This window comes from Peromyscus californicus, unplaced genomic scaffold (assembly GCF_007827085.1).
Source record: "Peromyscus californicus insignis strain IS unplaced genomic scaffold, ASM782708v3 Scaffold_17__1_contigs__length_78620276, whole genome shotgun sequence".
NCBI lineage: Eukaryota > Metazoa > Chordata > Mammalia > Rodentia > Cricetidae > Peromyscus > Peromyscus californicus.
The window spans coordinates 3309040-3321172 of record NW_026294469.1 but is presented as its reverse complement, the minus strand read 5'-3'; the positions used below and the strand labels follow the sequence as shown (position 1 = coordinate 3321172).

At 47.4% G+C, this 12133-nt stretch overlaps 1 protein-coding gene across 1 annotated transcript in view; it reads right to left on the bottom strand.

Annotated features, from left to right (window-relative positions):
* Positions 1–12133, bottom strand: part of Lama3 (laminin subunit alpha 3) — a 250328-nt gene that overhangs the window by 183421 nt on the left and 54774 nt on the right. The window contains exons 3-6 of the mRNA XM_052741546.1: positions 8266–8383; positions 7489–7607; positions 5395–5565; positions 2934–3025 (exon numbers count right to left, since the gene is read on the bottom strand). Coding sequence (XP_052597506.1) covers positions 2934–3025; positions 5395–5565; positions 7489–7607; positions 8266–8383 — 500 coding nt within the window. The remainder of the gene's footprint in view (positions 1–2933; positions 3026–5394; positions 5566–7488; positions 7608–8265; positions 8384–12133) is intronic.

Below are 12133 nucleotides of genomic sequence, written 5' to 3'. Positions count from 1 at the left end.
CTAAACAAACACCTCTGTTCTTGTATGCAAACATGATCTATGACACACACACCATTGTTAGGTCATCCACAGCAATTCACTGTGCCATTACCAGAGCAAAGCAATTCGCACATGTTATGTCAACCCCGTCGTCTCCACAGCACATTCACTGTGGCATTACCAGAGCAAAGCAATTCGCACACGTTATGTCAACCCCATTGTCTCTGTCACACAGATGGTGAAACTAAGATACAGACAGTTAGATGTTTGCCAAAGGTCACGTGGTGATAACAGAGAACCAAATGTCAAGCAGAACTTTGACCCTGAAGCACCAGTTCTTTCTCCTCTACCACATTATGTTACAATAACTGAACAATACGGCATGGTGGTTCACACCTATAATCACCCCTCCATGGAGGCTGAAGGATAAACAGTATCCAGGCTAGCCTGGGCTACAGAAAACAATAAATATAAATGAGTAAGAAATAAAAATAAGTGAACAAGCAGGTACTAAGTTTCCTGGGATGCATTTAGCATCACATCTTCACCGAACCCTGGAGTGAAGCTGGGAAAAAGACCTTCTAATGGAATGGAAGGTTGCATTTGAGTTACCACTCATCTGGTTTGAAAGAAGACTCAAAACCATCGTGGAACAGCTCCTAGCTGGGCCTCCAGGTACCCCCATGGCCCTGATGTGAGAGGCAGTGGGGAGGATGGCCCGACTGAAGAGTCACACTCCGGAAAGAAGATCCCATCCTTCTCCCTGCTCTACTGTCTGTGAAGGCACACTGACGTGGGCTTAACTGTCTGTGAAGGCACACTGACGTGGACTTAACTGTCTGTGAAGGCACACTGACGTGGACTTAACTGTCTGTGAAGGCACACTGACGTGGACTTAACTGTCTGTGAAGGCACACTGACGTGGACTTAACTGTCTGTGAAGGCACACTGACGTGGACTTAACTGGCACAGCACGGCAGCTGGAGACCACGTGGGCTCTCATCAGAGGCAGTTTCAGCTCAGTACCAGTGAAATACTTGGCATATGTTGGCCTGAAGGAATATTTAAGGGCTATTGCTTGAAGAACATGGGGTCCAACTATATTCATAGGGAAGTTTTGAGCACAGCACAGAAAGGAACCTGGTGCCTGCCTGTCTCGATGGTGCCTGTCTCGATGGTGTGCCTATCTGGATGGTGCCTGTCTGGATGGTGTGCCTGTCTGGATGGTGCCTGCCTGGGTGGTGCCTGCCTGGGCGGTGTCTGTCTAGATGGTGCCTGCCTGGGTGGTGCCTGTCTGGATGGTGTGCCTGTCTGGATGGTGCCTGCCTGGGTGGTGCCTGCCTGGGTGGTGCCTGCCTGGGCGGTGCCTGCCTGGGCGGTGCCTGTCTGGATGGTGCCTGCCTGGGTGGTGCCTGTCTGGATGGTGTGCCTGTCTGGATGGTGCCTGCCTGGGCGGTGCCTGTCTGGATGGTGCCTGCCTGGGTGGTGCCTGTCTGGATGGTGTGCCTGTCTGGACAGGTACCTGCCTGGGCGGTGCCTGCCTGGGCAGTGCCTGCCTGGATGGTGCCTGCCTGGGCGGTGCCTGCCTGGGCGGTGTCTGTCTAGATGGTGCCTGCCTGGGTGGTGCCTGTCTGGATGGTGTGCCTGTCTGGATGGTGCCTGCCTGGGTGGTGCCTGCCTGGGCGGTGTCTGCCTGGGCGGTACCTGCCTGGGCAGCAGCTGCCTGGGCAGCGCTGACATTCCCAAGCCACTGCTGTACTGATTCTCAGTCTAGACTAAAGATGAGGTAGCACTTCACTTTGTATCTACTACAAAAATGCTTCAGACCCAGCCAATTAGAGAGTCCTTTCCATGATGGCCTCTCCATCTTACCTAGCCTAATATCTACCATCATTTTCTCCTAAGCAGCTGACATTTTAGGTTGTGACACAGCAAAAGATGAACCTGAGCTGACTCCTCCTGTTTAGTAGGCTATTTGAAAGCCCAGAATCAAAAGTGCGATCCTGCTACTATCCATGTAGCGAGGTCAGGATGGTAAGCCGTTGGTTAAAACTGTATTCTGCCTAGAACTAACTTCACTGATTGTCCAAAATGGGCTTCCTCCATCAAGTGCCTGGACCATCTCAAGCAGAGGCTGGTTCCTGTTCATACATGTAGATTTCATGAGTATTGGCACCGGATTGTCATTGCTGAACTGTTCTGTATTGGCAGAATTTAAATGAGACCGAGGCTATTTGACCACATGTCAATCATGATTTTCTATAAGGCAGAATGTTCATGATAAGCCAAACCCTAATGTGCGTTCCCACCTTCAGTGCCAATTCCAACCTGAGGTAGGAACTGTCACACATGGTAGAAACCCCAAATAAAATAAAGTCAAAATCAGGGGCTGGAGAGATGGCTCAGCAGTTAAGAGCACTGGCTGCTCTTCTAGAGGATCTGGGTCCAGTTCCCAGCAGCCACATGGTAGATCAGAACTGTCTGTAACTTGAGTCTCAGGAGATCAATGCCTTCTGGACTCCTCAGGCACTGGGCATATATGCAGGCAAAACATTCAGACACATAAAATAAAATAAAAATAAAATTTTAATTTAAAAAATGCAAAATCAAACTGTGGATAAAAATTATTAGTGAGTGTCTAGCATGGTCTTGGGTTTGGGGATTTGATAGCAGCGTTCCATATTATCCATAGGGTGCTGTGATTGATTAGTCATGTCTGCCATGGACCCACTGGTAGTCTGTGGAAGGAAAGTACACACACACACACACACACACACACACACACACACACACACACACCACCTTTCTGTGGACTCTGAAACATTCCTGTTGAGGTCTAGAACCTGAAACTCTTTACCAGGGTATACATACACACTGCAACAATTAGGCTCATCCAGAGTAAGGCAGGGGGTGGGGGGTTGGGGGTAGGGTGGGGTGGGCGCCTCCGTACTTACTGCTTCTCAGGGTTGTCAGCCGTACATTCATCCGCATGGCCATTGCAAACACACCGCCCGCCGATGCTGATGTCCTTTATGCTGTAATAGTACTGCATGACAGAGAAGAGAATTAGCAGCAGCTAGTGCCTTCACCTGCAGAAGGGGTGACTCGGCTTCTCCGTTATTCTACACTCTTGGGTTATTTCTCCTTGCTGACCTGAACACAAATGGGAGCCACGTTGCTTGTTACTTGTCTTACAAAATGAACGCATTCCTCAACTAAACTTAATTTTTTAAAAAGCCTTCATAATTTGTCCGTTAAAACATCAAATGCTTTAAATACAGGGAAGAAAATTACCTATGGGGGGAAATCATACGGACAGCCTACTGGAATGAGACGATGTGTTTTAAGATTGTTCATACATTGAGCATATGTATCTACCAAAAATGAATTTTGTACCTACTATGTGCAAACTGCCCCTCCGGGGTGTGGGAAGAGGGAAAATATTTACAAAGATGGATCAGATCCACCTGTAGAAGGAGTCATCAGTTGTGGGCAGTTGTTGGAACCTTCCTAATTCATGTTCAAAAAGGCTAGAGCTAAGAGTTCAAACTCCCAAAGATCAGCCAGAGTTAGCAGCAGACCCAGGAGAGGCCACATGCACACACGCACACACACACACACACACACACACACACACACACACACACACACACACACCTTGCAACACTCACAAAGATAATTGGAAGTGCAGGGAAGTGGTGAGCTGGGGCCTTGTAGCTTTTCAGAATGCCCAGATCATCTTTATCACTGTCCCCATCTACCCACGGGTTCAGAAAGAGCTAAGAGCACAGGAAATGCAGGTGAGTCACCTGCAGACAAGGTACCTGACCTTTCTGGAAAATGCTCAAAACTGTAACGCATCTTTCCCGGACTGTCCACCTCCGACCTCTCTGCTATCAACTACATAAAATGCCAAACTCTAGCAGTACGGTGGGCATCTTCCAGCCAGCCTTCTGGGGGATCTTGCCCCTGGTCCTTGGGCTGACCCCTGTATCATCAGCAGCCCTGTATCTGGCTCCATAGCTTCCTCTTTGGTTGTGCCATTAAGAGGCACTTGCAGGAGAAGAGCAAGCTCAGGTCACTTCTTCTACTGCCCCCCTCTGTCCCTAGAAGCCAGGGTACCATCCTAACACCGGAGGATGAGATGTTCCCATAGTTCTCCCTCAGACTGCAGAGTTTACTGAACCACCACGTTCTCCTCCACTAGGTCACGTTTTGGAGCTCTTTCCCTAGGAGGGTCTACATTAGGACCAGATCTTCTCAGTGGAAGCTGTAGTCTTGCTTCCTCCTCCAGATCATTGGTGCACTGGTCCACGAGGGAGGAGGGAGCGGAAGCAGGGAACAGAGTTCAGATGGCTGTGGGTATGATGGCAACAGCCCTCTGGGAGATGACTAGTGAATCAGCTCGGCTTTATTCCAGAGTATAGGGAATATATAGGATTGGGAAGCCTGGGGACAAACCCTAATTTCATTAAGTGGCACACTCCTATCGTAAGGCTGGGTTAGTGGCAGCAGGGCCCTGTAGTAAAGCTCCTAGTGTAAGTCTTCGTTTCCACACGTGCAGCAGGGGAGGCTTCCAGCAGGGAACTGGGCCAAGGGTCAAGCAAAAGATAAATCAGGCACCCAGGCTTAGAGACAGCTTTCAGATAAGGTCAGTCCTCCGGGCCCAGGGACATTCTCCAGATAAGGGCAGGTAGAGAGCGGGAAGTTTCGCTGGGGAGGAAGTCTCCATGTCACTGAGCTTTGGAAAAGGCTGCCGGGGCATGATAGACTGCAACCTCTGACCAGCAAGGCCTTCCTTCCATCAGAAGTGACCTCTGTAGCTTGGGGTGTGTGGGTTTCCTTTCCTCCTTCTTTCATCTGCTGAACTGAAGCAGGGAATCGAAAGGAAGACACTAAGACACCACTAGAAACAAGGAGCCTGGTCCCCAGGGTGACCGCATGGAGCTGTGCTCACCAGCTGATACACACCGGACTGTGACATGAGCCAGGCCTTCTTAGGCCTCTGACACTGGGCTTGTTGATGGCAAGAGTTACCCACCTGCACCCGTACCAGACTGACTACAGTCCGTTTGGATATAACAATTTTTCTTGTCTTTGGGATTGAACCCAGGGTTCTACCACTGAGCCAGATTGACGGCTAAGTTGCCTAGGCTGTCCTGAGTCTCATTCTGCAGTCAACCAGGCCTTGCATTTGCAATCCTCCTGCATCAGCTTCTCTGGCAGCTGGGATTACAGGCCTACACCACCAGGCCTGGTTAATTTTTCTTCAAATAGCCATATCTCTTTTAGACAGGACCCACCCTCTACCTAAGATCACTGACTGCGAAAAGTACTCAGAAGAGTTGAACTTATTTGACAAGCAAGACAAGCAACAAAACACAGGCGATTGGGCGCTCACAAAATGCCACTCACCCGCCGGGTGACAGTGGGGTCTCGCTCTGCTTTGGAGATAAGATGCCCAAGGAGGGTATTGGTTCGGAGAAATCGCAAGCGAATGTTTGTTGCTTTAGTAAACTCCCTCAGGGTGTCAGAGAAAGCGAAATTTTTCGCACCTGGACGACCATTTATCAAAGATACAACCACCTTCAAAAACAGAGCAAAATATCAGACCAAGTCCTTTTCTCAAAATGCAGCCACAAGACACTAAAAATAACATATGCCCCCAAAGTACCCGGTTCTTAAAGGAGCCCCTGGATGGGCTGAGGTGGTTGAGCATCTAGTTTATAGGTCAGAACATTTGCTAGTTCTTGGATCTACATTTAAACCTGATCTCCGTGAAGATGTTCTCACTTCGTTCTTAAACGTCTGACCTGTCAGGTGGCTGTGGAAGGGAAACACCATGAAAGGTTGGAGAGAGACTGTTATGTCTATAAACACAGGGAAGTGATTCTGTCAAGCTGCATCAAACACAAAGCTGAAATGATCTACACCAGTGCTTCTCAACCATCCTAATGCTGCGACCCTTTAACACGGCTCCTCGTGTTGTGCTGACCCCCAACCACAACATTATTTTCCCTGCTACTTCATAACTGTAATTTTGCTACTGTTGTGAATCATGATGTAAATATCTGATATGCAGGAATCATTTGACCCCCAAAGGGGTTGCGACCCATAGGTTGAGAACCGCTGATCTAAATGCTATTTAAAAATGTGAACCAGAATAATGGCTCAGGTTTTCATGCCTCAGCTGACAAAGTCTAAGCCTCAGTAGCTTGAAACATGAGCTGCTCCGCAGCTGAAGATACTGGATAGAGCTATTTGAGGAAGATCTCACACTCCTAAGGAGAGTTGATCGGAAAGTCTGTTTGTGTTCCTTCCGGCCTCACCATTTCCGGGGACTTCTTCCCTGAATGTCCCCAGCTTGGTTTGTCCCCTGCATAGCTACAGCCAGGCTGATTTCACAGCAGGGCCAGAGGCAACTCCAGGGGACAGCAGTTGCTTTCCCCCCAGGAGCTGACATCCACCATGTCAAATGGGACCAAGTGAAGGGACTCTGGCCAGCCCAAGCATGGCGAGCATGGCTCTGGCACACCCAGCATGGTGAACATGGCTCTGGCACACCCAGCATGGTGAACATGGCTCTGGCACACCCAGCATGGTGAACATGGCTCTGGCACACCCAGCATGGCGAACATGGCTCTGGCACACCCAGCATGGTGAGCATGGCTCTGGCAGACCCAGCATGGTGAACATGGCTCTGGCAGGCCTTGCCCTTCTCCCCATTCCCTCTGCCTTGCTAAAACCATTACACTCCTAAAGCCAGCCCCCAAGGTCTAGTTCCTTATTTGGCCACTTCCTCCTCCTGAGGCTGACTACCAAGGTTCAGCTATGGAAGTATTGGAGTCCAGCAATCAGAAGCCCCTTGGCTCACCTAGTTAACCTGCCCAATCAAAATTAAACACCTCGTCCTAACATGGGGCTTCCCCTTGTACCTTTATAAACTGCCATTTTTCTATGGGCCACGTCTGTCTCCTATCCAGAGGCCGTCCTTTGTCCTCTGGAAAATATCCCTTCTCTCTCTCCCTTGTTCCCTTCCGCTTCTCCCTCATCCTCTGTCTCCTGTCTTTGTCTCTTATTTCCTGCCCTTTGTCCCTCTGGGGCAAATAAATCTCCTTTGTGCTGAGGACTCGGTCTTGGGGGTCCTGTGCCGACAGCATCTCTTCACCAGGGCTTAGCACTGCCACCTGCTCCACCTCCTCAGTCTTATTGGAAATAGTGTGTGAGAAGGTGGGAGGGAGGTAACCAGTTACCAGGGACCCACTGCCTTCTGTCACCAGGAGAATTCTGAGACCCGTGGACTTGGATCCCAAACCCTAACTTCCTGGGGAGAACTCGGCCCCACACAGAACTTCCAACCCAACTCATTCCCAGTCTTTGGAGTGATTCCTTTTCTATTTCCTCCAAAAGTCTTCTTCCCACCTTGGTCTGTACCGTCTTCCGGGGAGTACAATGTCATAGCCTCCTGTCCCTTTCGGATCCTACCCGACTGCCTCCCAAACAATTTACCTCGCCATTTTCCAGAGGCACGATGCGGGAATACTCTGTGACACAGAGCACCTGGTCATCTCGGGTGATGGCCATGTTTGCTTCTTGCCCAAACTGTTCTAAACAATCTCTTCTAGAGTCTAGAAAGGAAACAGTGGAACGTTATCAAATAATGCATCTTTTCTTCTAGAATGCTTCCAACGCCTTGCATTTCCTTAAGAGGAAGAACCAAGAAGTCTTTTGGACTTCTAGATGGAAGCTTAGAATGAAGTTTTTAACTCATAAAAAAGAAATACCTGGCTATTTCAGTTCAAGTGCCCTTCGGCAACCACCTTTGAAGATACGCTATCAATTCCTCATGCCTCGAGTAGGCAGCTTTACCCTCTAAGCAAATCTGCTGCCACTTTGATTCATCATGTGGTTCAGAGACACTTACATACCTCATTAGCAAAGACAATGGGTTCTAAATGAGAAGCATGGAGCCCGGGATCCATAGAGAGCCGACTTTGTTACTGACTCCTCATGAAGGGGCAAGAACATGAGTTGCAGCTCATTTACAGGTAGCTCCCACCAGAAGGAGCAAAACTGTTTTAAAAGGGGGTGCAACCTCCATTCTGCATGTGGGACCCTTAGAATCAGTGCATACAAGACTGAGAAACGGGGATGTTTTGAGGATAACTTGGGAGGTCCAGTCCCTTATGTAGTCACACTGAGACACTCTTTATTAACTAAATCCATAGTCTTGAACTGTTTCAGATACTCGAAGCCCCTCATAGCACAGAAGACAAGATTACTTACGAGCAAAATACTGCCATGGTGAGTAGGTGCTTCCAAAGTCTACAGATCTTTCCAAGACCCAAAGATCAGGGCGTGGAGAATTTGCAAATTTGATTAAAACATAGGCCACATGGAAAAGCTGAAAAAGCAAGAGAGATATAGTTTGTGTAGACTGAGAGCATAGCTCAGTGGTATAGCACTTGCCTCAAATGCAAAAGGCCCTGGGTTCAATCCCCAGCATCACCCAGAAGAAAAGATTAAAGTCACGTTGTCCGTAGCTCTGACTATTTCTACAGGATGGTGATTCCCAAGGCTACAAGATGCAGATCCCATTTCTATCTGTCTGGTGAACATCTCTACTCAGCTGCAACCTTTTCAAGCTTATTATTCTCAAAACTATATAGTCTTCCTCCCTCCTCTCAGTACACATGGTTGCATTGTCACATTTTAACCAAATGTCTTGAGTTTCAGCCAGCCTGTACAGCCTCGTGGTTTATATCAGAAGCCTGGTGGCGAGCACAAAGAACAGTGTGCCAAGTCCTTGGAGGAGCAGGAACCAACAGTAAAGCTTGAGGTTCTCTTAGGAGTCCCTGTGGGTCCGGGTACTGGAGAGATCCCAGTCGCAGACTGAGACCCACACAGCCATTGGGTGGGGCCGCACCCTCTTTCCCCATGCCGTCTGCACTGGCCTCTTCTTTTCCTGTTTCCTTCTTACCATGTTTCTTGTTGACTCCCATCATTCTTTTGCCTGTGACCAGAGTGAAACAAACGTAGGAAGAAAGGAAGGTGGGCTCTGGTCCTGCTCTCTTCACCTCCAACTCTTAAATGCCCAGATATAGCCCAAGAACGCCCAACATCTCTGCAGTTTATTCCACACTCCCCTTCCTCAAAAAGCATTCAAGCTCTGTAATTATACAGTCAGGCCTCCAAATTGGTGCTATGATATCCAAAATGTGAATCAACCAAGCACCAAAAATGTTGGGGTGGAGGATATCACATTGGTAGTGTGTACATTATTCTTGACTGTAGTCTTTGACAATACAGTGTGTAACAAGTACTTATATCATATTAGTCACCTATAGATTATATAAAAGGATGTGCATAGGCTACACTTAAGTGCACCATTCTACACAGGGACTTAGGCATCTACTGGGGATGTCTTTCAGTATGCTGTGAATGTGTTGCTCTGATTGATATATAAATAAAATGCTGATTGGCCAGTAGCCAGGCAGGAAGTATAGTATAGGCGGGACAAGCAGAGAGGAGAATTCTGGGAAGAGAAAGGCTGAGTCAGAAGTCACCAGCCAGACACAGAAGAAGCAAGATGTAAAAGTACCCATAAACCACAAGTCACATGGCAACTTATAGATTAATAGAAATGGGTTAATTTGCCGGGCGGTGGTGGCGCACGCCTTTAATCCCAGCACTCGGGAGGCAGAGCCAGGCGGATCTCTGTGAGTTCGAGGCCAGCCTGGGCTACCAAGTGAGTTCCAGGAGAGGCGCAAAGCTACACAGAGAAACCCTGTCTCGAAAAACCAAAAAAGAAAAAAAAGAAATGGGTTAATTTAAGATATAAGACCTAGATAGCAAGAAGCCTGCCATGGCCATACAGTTTATAAGTAATGTAAGTCTCTGTGTGTTTACTTGGGTCTGAGCGGTTGAGGACCCGAGTGGGACTGGAGAAAACTCCAGCTACAGGCATCCCTAAGGGATGCAAAGGACAGAGGGGACACCGCCAACGGATGACAGCAGAGCACAGGTCTAAACAAATCTGCATTATCATGTCAATGAACCTTCCTGTTCCCCAAATCCCTGGACCCAAGACACCACAAGTAACAGGTTCTACAGTGGCTGTCTGAGCAGGCTGCACCACTGCCGTTAGCTAACCCACTAGAGCCAGAACGGTGACCTCATCTACTGGGAGAAAGGAAGGAAAAGAGGACTGTGGGGCTCTATTTCCTGGGGGAAAAAAATACTATAAGAGAACTCTTGGCATGTAACCCAATAGCAAATCACAAGCAAGGTCTTGGCTCAATCCCTGGGAACAAAATAATAGTAATAATAGTAATAATAACAACAACAACAGTAGGGGTTTTAACTATTTTCCACATTTGATGGTTTAAGTTGTATGGTATATGTGAGAACTATTAAAGTCTGAGAACTATTATCTAATATTAATACTTCAAACTCTAAATTAGGAGCCCAAATCTATATTCTCTCTCTCTCTTTCTGTTTCTCTCTCTCTCTCTCTCTCTCTCTCTCTCTCTCTCTCTCTCTCGTCTCCAAATTTCTTTAAACTTTAAAAAATGATAGAAGAACCCAAAAATCTTTTCTGTTGATTCTTCTATTGACGTGTTAACAATCACAGTTGAGAAAGTTTTGTTTTGTTTGTTTTGTTTTCAACACAGGGTTCCCCTGTGTAGCCCTGACTGTCCTGACTGTAGTGGGTCTTCTTCTGTCCCGCCAGCCAGCTTCTGAATAATGACATAGAGACTTCTTACTAATTATAAAAGCTCAGCCTATAGCTTAGGCTTGTTCCTAACTCGCTATTATAACTTAAATTAACCCATCTATGTTAATCTGTGTTCTATCACGTGGCGTTACTGCTCTTTCATCTTGTACCTCCTGTTTCCTCTCCATGTCTCCTGTGTACCTAGATTCCTCCTCCTCTGCCTTTTTCTCCCTGGAAATCCCACCTATACCTCCTGCCTAGCTATTGGCCATTTAGCTTTTTATTACACCAATCACAGCAAATATAATCTTCATATAGTATATAAATATTCTACAACAGTCCTGGAACTTGCTTTGTAGACCAGGCTAGCCTCGAACTCACAGAGGTCTGCCTGCCTCTGCCTCTCAAGTGCTGGAATTAAAGATATGTACCACTGCCACCTGGCTTATAGTTGAGAAATTTAAAGCATATATATTATTATTCATTTAAAGTAAGAACTCCATTATGTAGGAAGCCCTGAGTGAGTAAAGTCCTGAATGAACTGTGCTGTTGACATGAGCAAAGCCATGTCAAGGACCAAAGCCTCAGACGCATAGAAAAATAGCAAAGTCTCCCCCTAACACCTACCCCCCACTCACATCCCTCCTGGTGAGGCTCAGAGCAAAATGGCAAAGCCTTCATCTTCCATCCAAGTGTGAGTGTGGATAATGTGTGCAAAAAATGTCCACTTAGCTTTCCTCACCAGGATGTTTAGGACTTGAAGACTGCTCCCCTGCAGAGACTGCTCCTACAAGACTAGCTAAACCCGCCTCCTTGGTCCAGCTGTGTATCATAAGCCCAAGCTCCTTGTTTGTCTGCATGTAATAGCCTACTTCCTTGTTGAGCTGTATGCAATAACCCCACCTCTCTATTCAACTTTACTTAATAAACACGCTGAGATTCCAGGGTGCTGAAGTTTCTTCATCTGAGGCCTGGTCTGCTCAACCCCCAGCTTTTCTGTGTCTCTTCTTCACACACACACACACACACACACACACACACACACACACACACACACACACACACCTGTCAGGTCTGTCCTTGGAACAGTGCTGAATGCAGCACCATTATATCCTAAGATAAATGCTATAGTATGGTTATGAAAAGCTGTGTTTTCTCAAACAAGAACATTGGCAGAGCTGTTTTTGTAAATCCCTTTAACTGTCAGAGTGAATGGAAGATTAATGGGTTTTCATATCTGCTTCTACTTCTCTCTGTAGTGACATGTTTTGCTTGGGTGAAGTATTTGGAAAAGATCTCACCCCAGTTAGATCTTTAACGGTAAAAATGAGGTCCTCTGGCCTTGGGGACCCCACAGGCTCTCACCTGACTCTGAGAACCACCACTCCCTTACAGAGTCTGCCTTCATGTAAGAAGCCCCTTTGCCTGGTTCTCTAG